Source organism: Octopus bimaculoides, chromosome 30 (genome assembly GCF_046866305.1).
Source record: "Octopus bimaculoides isolate indiv1 chromosome 30, ASM4686630v1, whole genome shotgun sequence".
NCBI classification, from domain to species: Eukaryota; Metazoa; Mollusca; class Cephalopoda; order Octopoda; family Octopodidae; genus Octopus; species Octopus bimaculoides.
In genome coordinates, this window is record NC_142957.1 from 3,290,618 (window position 1) to 3,307,625 (window position 17,008).

General features: G+C 38.2%; 1 protein-coding gene across 5 annotated transcripts in view; it reads left to right on the forward strand.

Moving 5' to 3' along the window:
* The window catches only part of LOC106869324 (uncharacterized), a 107,045-nt gene that overhangs the window by 30,263 nt on the left and 59,774 nt on the right, over positions 1-17,008 (forward strand). For all 5 annotated transcript variants that reach the window (XM_089346165.1, XM_089346164.1, XM_089346167.1 and 2 more), the window contains one exon: positions 9,496-9,567. In XM_089346165.1, the coding sequence (XP_089202291.1) occupies positions 9,496-9,567 (72 nt within the window). The remainder of the gene's footprint in view (positions 1-9,495; positions 9,568-17,008) is intronic.

Consider the following 17,008-nt stretch of genomic DNA (forward strand, 5'->3'; position numbering starts at 1 on the left):
TCTTTTCATTCTTCTGCTTTTCTTTCTTCTTTTCTTTTCCTTCCTTTTCTTTTTCTTTTACTTCTTCTTGCCCGCCCTCTTCCTCTTCTTTTCGTCTTCTCTTCTCCAACTGCTCCTCTTCTTTATTCTCCTTCTTCGTCTCTTTCTTGTTCTTTTCACTCCTCTTTCTCTTCTTCTTTTTCTTATTTTTCTGCGAATTATTTTTCGTCGATTGTTACTTTATAATTGTATTCTTCTTCTTCTTCTTCTTCTTCTTCTTCTTCTTCTTCTTCTTCTTCTTCTTCTTCTTCTTCTTCTCGTCCGTCATCATTATCTTCTTTTATTGTTGCTATTGTTCTATTTCTTCTTTTCTTCTTTTTCTTCATCTTTCTCATCTTCTTATTGTACTTGTTCTATTTCTTCTTCTTCTGTATGTTCATCTTATGGTCAAGGCTTTGGTCGGCCCGAGGCTATAGTAGAAAGCACTTGCCCAAGGTGCCACGTAGTGGGAATGAACCCGGAACCATGTGGTTGATAAGCAAGCTACTTACCACACAGCCATATATTATTTCTAAACTTGTCCCATTTGAAAGGTTATTTGGCCATTTTTATATTGGCGAAAATCGCACACTTTTTTTATTTATACAGTTCCGAATACCACATGGTTTGAGGTAAGAATTAAGAGATGTTTGTTCTAAATGAATAAAACAGTATATATTATATATTTCAGTGAAATTTATTTTTTAAATTTCTATTTTAAGATTAACGCTTGAAATACGAAGAGTTATAGAATTAAAAATAAACGTCTGAAGAGACTCGAGCATTTTATCTAAGGAGGTCGGGCTATGAGCACGGTGATATTTTATCATCGGTTCATGTGAATATCCTTCGTGGTTGAATAAGGTAAATGTAGGAGAATGATCAGTTATTTCTACGTCAAGAATGCTAGAATGGTTATTGGAAAGTTCATTATACCATATTTGAGGAAGACATGGACCGGAATTTGCTGAAAGATGAGTTGTTAGTATGATTAGAGGTCCATTACTATTTCTTATCTATATAAACGATATGTGCAAGTCTATTAATTTATTAAATTTTCTTCCTTTCGCTGATGACTTTTCTATTTTTATTAGTCACCAGGACCTTCCCTCCCTATTCAATACAGTTGATTCAGAACTGGACAATGTTTATTAATGGCTTATCACTAATCAGCTTACCCTTAATATATAAAAAAAAAAAGCCTGCTACATGATTTTCCCCACAAAGCGCAAACAGCGTCTTCCTAATCTCCTCATCGTAGGTAAAGCAATTTCACAGGTGACATCAACAGCATTTCTCGACATTTATATTGATGAATTCCTCAGTTTCAAAACACATACGGGCAACTTATTAAAACAAAATACCCGTATTCTTGGTATGTTAAATAGAATTTCTTACCTTCTCCTCGAAAATGTTAAGATCACTCTTTATAGTTCTTTAATATACTCAAAATTGTCTTCCTGTTTTGCTGCCTGGGGAAATTGCAAAATTCCTATATACATAATTCTGCCATCAAGTTCCACAAAATATTTCATCATCACCGCCATACTTATTTCTCTGAAATTATCCGTCGCCATTCTCTCCCTCATAACTACCAAACAAAAGGTATCGCTGACTTGAATTTTGAAATGCCCTTTTGTTGAGTATCAACATGTGAAAAAGCTTTATAACAGTATTAACATATGGAACAACTAGCTGAAGCACCCGATAATTCCCGGGAAAGCGGGGATTATCCCTCGGTTCTGTTCTCATAATTGTTTCGCTAATCCAATAACTACAACAATACAAAGTATGTAGTCCTTACAAAGGTCTTTGTGCATTTACAAATACCGAACTGTCTTACACAGGTTCTTGTTTTTGGGAATTCCCAATAAGATATGAATACCCAAATTGTGAAGTCTTACTATCACCCGATAGTAAGAATACAAATAAAGTAGCCCCGAAAAGGGCCTTAATGCGTTCTCAAAGTTTACAGAACTTTGGAGAAAACACTAATAAGGTATTATACTAAAATCGTGAAGCATGCTACGTAACAACAGGGTAATCAGATATGAGGTAATAATTCAAAGTATAATAATTCAAATTCTGAAAAGGGCTTTTGTGCATTCCCATAGAGTATTACCGTCAAGGACGCTAGTGTTAGTATATTCGTGAATAAGACACTAACCAAAATATGTGGATCTATTGTTTAGGAAAATATTATTTATTTGTTTAAGGGTTGTACTGGATAAATTTCGAAAATAAGTCTAACAGTTCAAATACTAAGAAATATGCCTACTCAATTTGATTTATACTAAATAATTTAGGAAAATGAATCGGTTATTTCCCTTGGCTGTTAAAAGAAAATATATTAGATATCTATAAAGATCCATTCCAGGGGCCCCATTATCGATTTTTTTTCAAGATATGTAGTAGATATTTTACCACGAAAGCTAAAAACCATTTTCCACAATCAAATGTCAAAAACTCGTTAAAAACCCACATTCTGCTGAACCAAACTCATTTATAAATTTTATTTTATACCCCTACTATACTTATAACATTTCCAATATTTTACATTTCCAGACTTAAAGACATTTACTTTTTATATACGTTTTTGACTGTCTTACTTGCATGCAAAGGATATTTCTTATTTTTTTATAATTATTGACCTATTTATTTTTATTTTTTGCCCTCCTATTAACTTACCCAAATCAGCCAAGCTACCAAAAGGCTTAACCTGACTTTTTATATAATTTCTGAACGAAAAAAATTTTGTAATCTTTTCTTATTGTAATCGATAAAAAAGCAAATTTGATGTAAGTTGGATTAATAAATTTATTTGTTTATTATAATTCATTTTCAATGGAATTTCCACTGATCGTGTTGTTCGAATAGCCGAAAGCTGTGACCACTTGCCGATACTTTAGATTCCAAGCGCCCTTTCTTGGTCTATGTCTGACCCAGGACTGTAGGTCCATCAATGAGACGAGCTGCGGAAAATCCCGTTTGACAAACGGTGACAACACCAGCTCACCGTTAACAAAACACTTATGAGATGTAGCAGGCTCAACGCATGTCTGCGCATCATTAACCACGGCATGCCAAGTCTTCAACTCAGCGGTTGTTGACAGTAGGGAGACCGTCTGAAGAACGGAAGTGCAAGCGCTCCAGCCTCATCAGGCATGAAGTGAGCCAAGGGACGATAGTCAGGTGGTAGTAGATGTCGGAAGTGATGTACGCATTCGCCACCACAACCCGGGCCATGAAGGTCAACCTCCTCTGGGCCCATTTCTGGGAGAGAGTGGCCACCATGCTCGTCACCTCCAGCCAGGTCTTCTCCGCCTAGAGGTCTGGACCAAACGAAAACTCGAGCAATTTAACCGGTCCTTCCGTCCAGCACCCTATAACGCTGTCATTGGGCGTTGACCTACTTCTCCATGTGCCAAGCTGCAGTCCCACCGACTTTTCCTGGTTGATCTTTGCTCCTGTTACCACTTCGTACTCCCTTACAGCAGTACCGACCACCTCGATTTCCGAGGTATCCAATAAGCCGACAGGGAACCATGGTATTCTAGATCACGCGAGATGCCCCTCGAAACATCCAGCTTGCATAGCAATTGCACGAGAGCCAGTACGTATAGGCGGACCGAACGAGTGATGCTGAACGATTCCGATAGGTGGCCATTTGCTTTGACAACCGAACAAATACCGCTGTGCATTGCAGTGATCTAGCCTCTGAAAAGAGGACTGAAATCCACTGCTGTGAGAACAGCTTCCAGGTATTGGTGGTCGAACCTATCAAAATCTTTAGATTGATCCAAATTGATCAGAGTCCCACCCATGCCTTCCCTACCTACTCTATCATCATAGAGTAGCGCCTGAGGTGGAGGTTGTCGTGGATAGATAAGTTCGGAATAGCGCAAGTGTGCGCGTTATCGACCAGCTTACCGACGACAAGTGCCAATCTTTTCGCTAAAACCTCGGCAAAAATCTTATAATCTGCGTTTAGCAGCGTTATGGGCCTAAAATTATCTAATTGGTTCCCCCTTGTTCGAGTCCTTTCTCAGTAGCACCATTATTCCCCGACTCACAGCAATGAGAATTCTCCCGTTCTGCTGTCTGCTGTGGTAGACATCTGCCAAAAGGTCATCGAACAAGGCTGGCATATGAAGATAAAGCTCGAAAGGTCTCCAGCCCCGGAGACTTCTCTTTTGCGTAGCTAGTCATCGCGTCCCGTATATCTTTGGGTGTTATCGGCATTTCGTAGAAGTCCGCACCCCTAGTCGAGAAGTGCAGTATGCCACTGAGATAGGAGGGGAAATCCACCTCCGTCTCCAATTCAATTCTGTGCGCCCTGTACAATTCAGCAAAGTACTTCTATCAACAGACCTACAAAACACTATGTTTAGATACGATCTGGAAAACCCCGTACGGTTTGCCTATGTCTTGGTTCTCCATCAAACATGCGACAATCAACTAGACCTTTACACGCGGTGGTACGCCCGTTACCCTAACCCTAGTTGTCCATTTTGAAAGGTAGGTGGGATGCAAAACACATTCCTCAGTCCATCGGAGGAGAATGCGCATATCTTCACGCGAGGTCCTCAATTTTAAAGAGGACTTGGGTGGTGGCAAACTGTCTCCCTATCTGTATATGGGCCACATCTATTAAAATTTCTTTGTAACTGAAGGAGGCGATTTCTGCTCTCCTGCGTTTGCGTGATATCAATCTAAAAATAGACCGTCTTCTTTTGTCTCTATTATCTCGCGAGGTAGGAGCACTGCTGCCTTACCCGCCTCAAATTTAATGTCTTTCGCTTTAGAAAGTTCAAGTGTTTTCTCATCGAGTGCGACGGAAAACAGCTTCCTGGTTGTGTTCGCCATGTCGTGAAATTGTTTGGCTTTGTTGTCGTCGTCGTCGTTGCTGGTGGTGGTGGTGGTGGTGGAGGTGGTGATGGAGTTGTGGCCACTTCCACTGCTGCTACTCTCACCATTACTCTTACTGCCATTTCCTTCGACTCTGCTTAGAATTGTAGCATTCTTTCCCCCGCTAAAATCCGTAGCATTGTTGACGAAACTGCTGTCTCTGTTACTACTGCTACAGCCTCCGCTGTTGCTCCTGCTACTGGTCTTGCAAACAACTACTGCTGCTGCTGCTGCTGTTAATGCTGTTTTCAATTCTGCCACTGCTGCTACTGCTACCGCCTTTACTGTTGCTGCTGCGACGTCGACATCGTACTTTACCCCTGCGTTTTCTCCTCCCCTTCTCCTGTATTTTTGCCAGTAAAAGAGGGAAGGTGTGGTGGGGAAACTTCAGTAGTGAATAGACCTGCGGGAGGCGCAATTTTCTTTCTTAACTCCTTCAAGATGAGCGCAACCACCTTGTTGAATTTTATATGATTAAACGCCCACCGAACGTATTTGGAGGGGATGAATACAGCCCCGCAAGGGGCAAACCAAAGACAGAAATCCAGTGACACGTTTCTGGCGTTTCTATTAGGAACTTGGAACAAAATTTAAACAGAAAAAAGACACCAACCGGGTATAAACAAATGTTTTCAACTGGACTTACTTCGAGTGTTCAAAAAGACGCCCGATGTAATCCCGAGCATTAATAATAATAATAATAATAATAATAATAATAAAATACTAACCATCAAATAGAGGATAGACAACACATTAGTAAATGCCGAATTCGTGAACAAAATTGTGAAATCGTATGGCATTTTACCAGTCAATGTACGCCACTAGCCCAAAAGAAGAGCAGGAAAAAGATAAGATGAGAAAGAGGAACAAAGAGATAAAGAAAGAATGAGAAGAAGAAGAAGAAGAGTAGAACAAGAAGAATATGAAGAAGGAGGAGGAGAAGCAGGGGATAAGCAGGTGGAGGAGGAGAAGAAACAGACCAAGATGAAGAAGAAGAAGAAAAGCAAGTAGAATATAGCAGATAAATAAGGTAACGTCGGTTAGTATATAAAGAGAGAGAATACGAAGTAGACAGTTTTAGATAGTCGTGCCTTTACTGGTCTAACAACTATACTGTTATAGCGAAGTGGGCGTTATAACAATCCGACATTAAGGATTACAACACCTTTCTCACTGTCTCAAATTCCCATTGTTCTATAACCAATATCTTTAAATTTTGACATGTATTCACAAACCTAACAGCTGACTACCCTTCAATTACTACCCATCTCACCCCTCTCACTCATCACTCAACTCTCTTATCTCCTCTCATCCTTCCCTGCCTCAACACTCCCCACTCTCCACCGAGACTTCTACTTCTCCCCTTCCAATACTACTTGCTCTACACATTTAAACATTCCATCTTTAAACATCTCTGCATCATGATCTGAAATCTTGTATATGTAGGCATATACATGTGTGTGTGTATATATGCATATATATATTATTTATATTATATATATATACAACATTAATAACGATAATGAGTAATACACTTTTTGTATGTATGTGTGTATGTATGTATGCATGCATGCATGTATGTATGTCATTGTTCAGTTTTATTTCAAAATTTCTTGCCAATAGAGAAAGAACCGATTTCTAACCTATATTCAAGCCTCCTTCATTGGAATCTCAACATCAACAACAATATTTTATTTCTATGTAGGTATGTAGGTATGTATGTATGTATGTATGAATGTAGGTAAGTAGGTAGATAGGTAGTTAGATATATGTGCTGATTTTTGCGTTTTGCATTATGTTAGTAGTCTCATGCGTATACTTGCAAATCGAGACATCTTCATATATATTTAAACGATAAATTTCTGGGAAGTTTTATAAATGCTTACATTTCCAGTGATGGATTGGATCTGCAGTCTTCGAATTAGCTTTTCCTTTCTGACATTAGAAGCCTAATTTCTCAACATTGGTATTTAGGCAGTGTGTTAAATATCCCAGGGCCCCAATAATTACAGGTATATACCTGAACTTACTATCTGCATAGAGTATCTGTATATTTCTCAATAGTTGAGCCTAGGTATTCTCTTTTTCACTGATCTTTAGCTTTAAGTTAACATCCACTGGGCAGCTAATTTCCACAACTGTGCACAGTCTCCCTCCTCTACCCCGAATCATTATATCAGGTCTGTTGTGCATACATTTTATTGAGGTCTTCACTGGGACATTCCACCAGTGCTCCGTTCAATGAAGCAGCCCAAATGTTGGTAAAAGTACTGGCACTGCAAACACAGTGTTTTATTGAATGCAGAGAGTTCTGAGCTCCAATTTTTTTTTATTCGGCTGTAATACCCTTTAGTGACACAAGATATGTTGTCATCCACCCAAAGATACCTGTAACGTTCCTCGTCAGATATAGGGAAAACAGTCAAATCATTAATGGAAATATTGCTAGACTGGTTTATAGTTGCCCCCACCACTTTCATACCATATAACAACATATATCCTAACCAAACTCCAGCCCTACATCTTTGAGAATGTTATAACTAGGTAAAGGCTCTTTTTCGCGTAATGGATATTCTTTGCATAAAGTTTCAAATCATCCACAAAGAAACGGTGTAATTTTGATATTTATATCTCCTTGTGAACCTTCAGACTTCCTTAACATGAATGACAAGGGGGCTACAGAAAGTATAAACATCACAGAGAAGTTGTCTCCTTGCGGTATGCTTTGTGGTATTGTATTCTATGAGTGATAATACAGTCACTCTTTGTGTTTAATTTCAAGATGGTGGTCCACTAGCAAGTCAGGTCAGCTTTGGCTTTGACTCTTCTCACTGGAACTTTAGAAAGCTGAAGGTCTTCTAGCATCCATGAGTGGGGAACAGAGTGATAGGCTTTCTTGTAGTCTAGCCACGTTGAATCTTGGTCCCTACTATGCTCTCGCACCTCTCACACCACACCTTTGTTGATTAACAATTACTCGGCACATCCCAGCTGCTTGTTCTGCTGTGATGATGTTATTGGTTTCACAATAGTCCTGCAGGAAGAGGTTTAAGCATGCTGTATATATTTTATACATTAAGTTCTGGCATGCAATTTGCCGGTACTTTTTTGCCATCTGGGTGGTTCTGCATTTGGAGATGAATTTCGTTTCTGACAGAGCTAACCACTGTAGTATGATACTGTTCCCAATAAAAGCTTACGGTTACAGATTGATAATATACTGTTGGTAGAATGTTAGCTTCTTGTACCAATATGTATGTATGTATGTATGCCTGTGGGAGTTTTATATATTGTAGAATGGATTTCATTTAACAGAGTTTCTTGAGTACGTTTGTACTCTGAGATAATATCTCATGTATAACTGACGTACTTTCCGGTACTTTAGTTTAATACATGGTACTTTGCAGGTTTTCTAGAATTCAAATTATATACAACCTTCAAGTAGTATTTCCAACAACATTTTGCCTCTGTGTGTATGAACTGATATTATGAAGGATATACAGGATGTCCATAATGAACCTTTACAATTTGAAAGATTCAGTAAAATGGCAACTCAGCAAGTTGCGTGCAACCAATGGAACCCACGTAGAAATGTTCTGATGTTTCTAATAAAGATTTCTTTGTGTTTTCCAATAAACTTCGACGAGTTAACCTTATTTTACATTTTCTGAATTTTTCAAATCTTAAATATAATTTAATAGTACCTAGTATATATATATACTACTAACGGTTAAAGATGAACATTAATTGTTATATACACTCTGAATAGGATTCTTAAAGTTGTGAACTGTTCTTAAGACAGTCAGTGTTGTAATAATTCACGTTTTATTTTCTTTGAAAAGTTCTTATAACATTACATTGCCATTAAAGTATATACTTTTATAATTCTTTGTTCCAGTCATTGGACTTCGGCCATGCTGGGTTTCAACATTCAAGGGTTTAGTCGGTCAAATCGTCCTCAATACTTACTTTTTAAAATCTGTTGCTTAATCAATCTCAAGCTTTTTTACCGAACCGCTAAGTTACGTAGATGTAAACAACCTGTTCTCAAGTGTGCTTGGGGATAAACGCAAAGACAGACACATACGCATATATACAACGAACTTTCACACAGTTTCCGGTAGAAAATTTACTCAAAGGGCTTATTCGACCCAAGGTGGCACACAGTGCTACTAAGGAATCCATGTCTGTGACAAGCAATTGTTATGCCACAGAGCAGTACCTGTACCTCTTTCGAAAATGATATTTCTATCATAGATGAGAATGTTGTATAGACCCCATCATATGAACAGAACAGAGTCTCGTTGTTGTGTCATTTTTATATTTTATTATCTTCCATGTTTTGTTGTTGGGGTTTCACAGCGGATTTTCTCTTAGCTTAGGAAATCTGAATCAGATTGAAGGAACCTATTCCTGTCCAAACAACACTGCTATAAGAACAATACAGAGAAATAAACAACGAGCATTTATTCAGTTCGTATTGGGTAAAGAGCATTTTAGACAAGAGAAAACAGATTTATTTACTTTTATTTTAATGTGTATAATATTTGTCTTTCTTTTTTTTTTCAGATATTTGAGAGATAACCGAATAAAAAACTATGAAGATGGTGCTTTCTTATTCCTCCCCAGCATAACTGATATGTAAGTACAACGAATCTCTTTGCTTATTGGAAAATTAGAATCTTATAGAAGAGGTCATCATTTTCTCAGTTCTTTCTGAAAGACGGGTGACAATAAATATCGATGAATTGCTTTAAATTTTAGTGGTTCGATATGGTTATTTCTGAGTATTGTGTTTTATCATTGTAAATCTATGTTCAAATAGCATGAGGGTTGATTTAGTCTAATTTCATCCATGTTTATAAATGCACATAATAAACTGGAGATGATACAATGGCCCAGACACATATATGCATATATGTGTGTGTATGCGTATGTATTGGGTCATCCCATATATAATGCGGTTTTTAATCTTTTATTTTTCAAAATGAAGATAAATAAAATTCTTTTTTAATCTAAAATATACTCTCCTTCATTTTTTTTATAATGTTCTCCCATCTCTCTGGTAGAGTTGCAAGGCCTTTCTTCTAAAATTCACTTGTCTGTGACGAAAAATACTTCTCCAGTACTGTTCTGACCTCGTCTACAGAATTTATATTTTTTCGTCCTAATGATTTTGAAGATTGCCGAATAAATGATAATCAGATGGAGCAATGTCCGGCAAATGTAGTGAGTGGGGTACCGTTTCTCATTCAAACTGTTCCAGCCTTTGGGATTTCATTCTCGCTGTATGTGTCTGAGCATTATCTTGACGGAAGAACACCTTTCATTTTGAAACCAAAGATAGTCATTTTTTTTCCAACGCTGACTTAAACTGCTCAAGCAACTCGCAACAGGACTCCTTTGTTATCGATTAGTTTCGGTTTTAAAGTTGAAAGCGGACTAAACCTTTCATATCTCACCAAACAGATAACACAACCTTATGTGGGTAGAGACCTTTTAAAAGCGTGCGTTCCCCGTGTTTCTCCTTTTCCTGGCTTCGGCGCTTCGCATCTTACTAGAAAAACCATTTCTCGTCAACAGTCACTATTCTGTTCAAAAACGGTTCATTCGTGAGACGTGACAGCAGAACTCACATTCAGTTTGTGCGTGCGAGAGTGAATGTGAGGAATCTATTGAGCCAATTTGCAGATCTTCCGATGGCACGGAGGTGAGGAAGAATGGTTCAATGATCAAATCCAAGCATCTCTGCTGGTTCCTTAACAGTTACGATGGGATTTTGTTCCACCAGGATTTGTAGGTCGTCCTCGTTAAGTTCTACATATCTTCCTGGCCATGGCTCGTCTTCTAAGCTGTAGTGGCTGGCTCGGAATTTCTGGAACCACCGTTGACACTGTTTCCATTGCACTGTTGCCTTTATTGGACTCATGAAGCAAAATATGCTGAATATGCTCCTTTGTCACTTCTATTATAGATTTGAAAGCTGTTAAAATCGAACTGCACTCTTCAAAGCTTCCACTAAGAATAAGTACAAGGTAGAATTACTACCTATTTTTTATAGCAAGTTGATGCAGGTAGTTTATCCTGACCCCTCCGACTCTTTGTTCATGCAATTGAAAAAACCGCATTATATATGGGATGACCTAATATATACATAAACACACTATACACACACACACACACACACACACACACACACACACACGCACACGCACACGCACACACACACGCACACATGTACAATTAGTATTATTATGATATATTCACACGATGACCAAATTATCAAAAGGAAGAATATCCATAACAGTTACATTCCGATATGTTTGATGGTTGCTGCTTTTGCCTCTGCATTTCCATCATGAAACCATTTGGTAATTTGGTTATCCCAAGAATATAATATTCTTTCTACTACAAGCACAATGTCTGAAGATTTATGGCTGGGGGCTTCTCGATTACATCCACCTTAGTACTCGATTGGTATTTAACTTAGCGACTCCGAATGGATGAAAGGTAAAGATCGCCTCAGAATTTAAACTCAGAGCGAGAAAACTGAAGAAATGCCGCCAAGCACCTTGTCCAGCATGATAACGATTCTGTAAGCTCGTAGTCTTCATGAGTCTATAATATATTACGGCTTTCAAATTTTGGCACAAGGCCAGCAAGTTCGGTGAAGAGTGTAAGTCGATTATATCGGCCCGTTCTCAAGTGCTACTTAATTTATCGACCCCGAAATGATGAAAGGCGAAATTGACCTCGGCGAAATTTGAACTCAGAACATAAGCACGGACGAAATGTCGACGACCATTTCATTTTGCCCAGCGTACTAACGGTTCCGCCAGTTCGCCGCGTCAGTCTATAATATAATATTATATAAACAATACTAATAATAGCCCCTCAGGGCTTGTTTATTTCTGATTGCGATTTTTAGATAATTACACACACAAACCTACCTACACACATCCACACACACAGACACACACACTCTCTCTTTCTCTCTTTCTCTCTGTCACACACACACACACAATATGATATGATGTTTTAGCTAGGACACTGTAGCTAAAACGGATAATCCGGACGACAAAGAAATAAAACTCACAGTATGGTGGAAGCTACAGCCACTCATAATAAAGAGGAGGACTGGTGGAATGTCCCAGTGACAACCTCAATACAATGGGAACACAACAGACCTGACATAATGATTTGGGATGGAGAAGAGAAATTGTGGGGAATTGTGGAAATCAGCTGCCCAGCGGATGTTAACATAAAGCTGAAGATAAGCGAAAAAGAAAATACCTACGCTAAACTATTGATAAATATGCAGTTACTCTATCCAGATGACAATTTCAGGTTTATACCTGTAATTATTAGGGCACTGAGATATATAGCACACTGCCTAAATACTAATTTTCAGAGATTAGGCTTCTGAAAACCAGAAAGTAAAAAGCTGATTCGAAAACCACAGATTCAAGCAATTACCGGAACTGTAAAAATCAGTAAAACTTCCCAGAAATTTATCATTTAAGTATATATGAGCATGTCTTGATATGCAAGTATATGCATGGGAATATATGCACAAAACAAAATATACAAAACTTCACACATACATACATACATATATAAAAAATACACTGCTGTTGATGTTGAAATTCCAATGAAGGGAGGTTGGACCTAGGCTGGAAACCGGCTCTTTCTCTATTGGCAAGAAATCTTGAAATAAAACTAAACAATGACATACATACATTTTTGGGGACAGGCAAGTAAATGTATGTACCACAATAGAGGTCAGCTGTTCTGCTGATGTGACTATCTCTTTGAAAATCAAAGAGAAAGGTCACCAGATATGGACAACTGCTTCGATACCTCCAGCTTCTATATCAGAATTACAAATATATATCTGTACCATTAATAATTCGAATACTTGGTTTTGTAGTAAGAAAATGCCTTACTATTAGTCTGGAAAAGATTGCATTTTCAGACAACGAAATCAGTCAGCTGATATGGATATTACAAATACAATTTTCGAGTGGAACAGTAAACCTATGTAAGACATTTCTCACGTTTTAAATGTGACAGTGTGCATACATAAACACATTATTACATATGGAATACAATTTCGAAACCATGTTACGTCCATCAGCACGCATGTCTTTCGTTTGTTTCTTCTGATCTCACTATTTTTTTTTCATTTTTCCTGATAAACTCGTCCGTTTCTGCCTCAATTTTATTTCCTCCAATATGACAAGCAATTCACGTACAACGTTCCACAATATACTTCTTTATTTCATTTTCGGCTCTTATCGCCGCTACCCGTGTGTCTTCTAGTAGTTCACTGTATTTTGGTATTACACTCGACAAACCATTTGCATGTCCCAATTTTTTAGATGGAAAATACTACATCTTGAAGTCATAATTCAATAAGATCATTCCCCGCTGCCGGAGTCTGTTGGCTGTAAGTGTGGGAATACTCTTTTCTTATCCATAGATTGACAATAAAGGGCAGTGGTCAGCAGACGGAATCGTCTTCCCTGTATAAATTTATGGAATTACCTTACTGCAAATTTGATGGCTAATGCTTCTTTATTTGACTGTAACTTTTCTCAGCCGGCAATAAGGAGCGCAAAGTATGAGCTAGAGCTTTCACGATACCATCTTCATATTTATGTAAAACCACAGCTCCAGTACCACTTTCACTAGCGTTTGATCCCACAACCATTTCTAAATTTGGGTAAAAATGTGATAAAGACAATCCTGACGTTAAGCTATTTTTAATATCTTTAAAATATTTTTGGCACTTGTCCGACCAGTTCCACTTAATGTATTTTTTAACAAATTATTTAGGGATGCTTCCAAATCATGTTTGTCGGGTGAGGCATAATTTTTATTGGACTCGCCTCTGACGGGCGTGGTCTACGTCTATTTTTATCTATAATCTGCCCTAGATATTTTATTCTTGGCATAAAAAATTCACACTATTCCTAGCTAAGCTTGAAGTCATAATCGTTTATTTTTTCGAAGACTTTTTAACATGCTCAGCATGCTGACCACGAGATTCACTTTTTTCAGTATGTCGTCAGAGTAAGCTATTGCGAAATTCGAATCTGCGAGCATAGTGTCCACAACTTGCTGGAAATTACCTAGAGCTAGCTTAATACCAAAGAGAAGTCGATTAAATTTATACAATCCTTTATTGGTATTTATCGTTAGTAATTTTGAACATTTCTCATCAACTTGTAGCTGTAGGTATGTTTCAGATAGGTCTAACTTCGAAAACATTTTCCTCCAAATCCGCAAAAATTTCTTCCGGATTTGGTAACGGGTAATTATATGGTATCAAATATTCGTTTATCTCTCTTGAATACTCAACACATACGCAGATCTTTTTTCTTGATATAAACTGTTGGGAACGCCCATTCAGCGTAGTCAAGTTTTTCAATAACCCGAAGCTCCTCAAGTATTGCTCTTTTCCTGCGATAACATTTTCTTCTGATCCTTTCCCTCATCACTGAATGTTTGATTCCGTTCCCCTTCAATTACCCCTAGGTATTTGTAGCTCTCCGCTGGTTCTAACTCCTTTATGACATTCTGCTGATGAAGGTTAACGTTAGATGTTTCTGTCATTTTCCCTTTGCTAAATGTAGCTTTTGCACATTTATCGAAACCAAATTGCATCCTGATGTCATCACTGAATTGTTTAACAATTGCTATTATTATTATTATTATTATTATTATTAATGATGATAATAATATTTATAGGACTGAGGTAACTCCTCCAGAAGATATAGAAGCAAAAAAAGGAGGAGTGCCATTGTCATCAAGCGAACGGTATTTCGATATCTCGTGTATCTTCCACAGGTTCAAAAACTAAACGTATCAATCTACTTCATTTTGCTAAAATAATAATAATTATTTAATGTTTGACATTTGCTTTCCATTTGTACAAGTTGACTCCAAGTCTCATCCAGAGATCTCAAGAGACATCAAGCTAGAAGTTCATGTTGGTGTTATACCTAACATGTCATATATTTGCTTTTGTACATAGTATTGTTCTAGAGAATGTTTAAGAAAACAAGAAAATTATGAGTTGTTTTAAAATTTGAGATTACATAGACAGTTTTTTTACGTAGGATATAGGCAGTTCCCATGAGCACTATCTTTTGAATTTCTACCATTTTGGGGTTTCGTGGTATCTGTGCTAGATAGCAATCATCCCCTTTTGCTATCATTCCTAGGGCGCCTATGATAGCAGGTATTGTTTTTGTCTTCAGGTTCCACATTTTGCTAATTTCTATTTCAAGATCTTTATATTTGCTCAGTTTTTGGTAGGTCTTGACAGATACGTTTATATCGATTGGAACAGTCATATCAATGAGGAGGTATGATTTTTGTCTGAAGTCTTTCAATATAATGTCTGGCCTATTTGCGTCTATCTTTCTGTCAGATTGAATGGTGAAGTTTCAGAGGAGTAAGATGTGATCCTTTTCAAGCACCGGAGGTAGTTTGTGTTCTCACCAGTTTTTATCATGGACAAGTCCAGGTTATTGCAAATTACCCAGTGAATATATTGTGCAGTTCTATAATGCCTGTTGAGATTCTCTGTAGGCGCAACAAGACTGCACATGGAGACAAAATGATCAATGGCTTCATTTTGTTGTTGACGTACACATGTTGGACAGCTGCCGTTCTTTAATATATTGGCCTGGTAGTAAGGCGGTGAGCTGGCAGAAACGTTAGTACGCTGGGCGAACTGATTAGCGGTATAACGGCTCTGTGAATTATTGTGAATACTGTTGTGTTACTTTGTGAAAACTATGTGAATTGTCTCGGTAAATAATTGTAATTTTTTGTGGAATTATTGCTGTTACGTTTCACGCGAGCCGCTGCATTTTCCCCAGCTATGGCAAGTGGTAGTGTCTCCAGTATGGAAAGCTACGCTAGGGCCACTGCAGTGAGGACGCCAGTGCCGCTGGAAACCAAGTTGATCAAGCTGGACATGGAGGAGGTGAGAAGAAGCATCAATTTGATAGAAGTAGAGGGAGACTCATACAAATTGTGCCTCCTAAAAGAGACTAAAGAAAACAAAATTCTGAGGACAGTTGTGTATCGTACACAGGCTGTCGAAACCTGTAAAATTGAAATGGTGACGGAAGAGGAAATCGAGGAGTGCCTGGGTGAAATTGTGAATGAAGCCACGTACATCAACAGAGGAAGAAAGTTCGGTACGGTAGAGGTGAGGTTCGCCACTATAGAAGAGGCAACCAAGCATACGACCAACATTCTAAGAAGTACAAAAATAGCATTACTACCAAGTTATAGAGGAATAAGAAGTGTGAAAATACGTATTCCCAGAGTTACACCAGAAATTAAACCAGAGTGGTTGGTTGCAATAGTGCTGGCTGCAACGAAGGAGGATCCGGAATTGGGACCAGTGGCGAAATCAGAAGTGCGCAAATGGTGGGGATTTGGACTCGAAATGTGGCTTTTTTCCATATTTGAGGACATAGAAGGAATTCCCTACCAGATAGAAGTTGAGGATGAGAGAACGTTAAATGTTGTAGTCGAGAGAAGGAAACCAAATTGCTACGTATGCGGGAAAAGAGGTCATATGAAGATCAAATGCCCCCCCTATACGAGTTCACACAGCCACAGCAAGAGAAAGCACAAGCAGAGGAGGAAAACATTGTAGACCACACTGAGGAAATGAAAGAAAGACAGAAGTGTGAAACAGAGAAAACAAAGGAGAAGAACGAAAATGGAAATACTAACCCTAAAAGCGAAGGAAAAAATAAGTCAAAGGAACGGTCAGCAGAAAACAAAGGAGAGATAGAAAAGCCAGAAACTAATAATGTACAAGAGGAGGAGAGAACGGATAAAGATGTGAAACTCAACGGGGTTTTGATAAAATACGAGAATTGCGAGCAGATGGAGAGAAAGGTCGAGAGGTTGGAGGAAATAATAAGAGTGAAGATGCCAGAGAAATGTGCTGAGAAATGCCTTTTGATACATGAGGAAAACTACTGGGAGTACATAAAAGAACTTGGTGAAAATATAACAACGAAACGGATATGGTTGGTGGAGATACCAC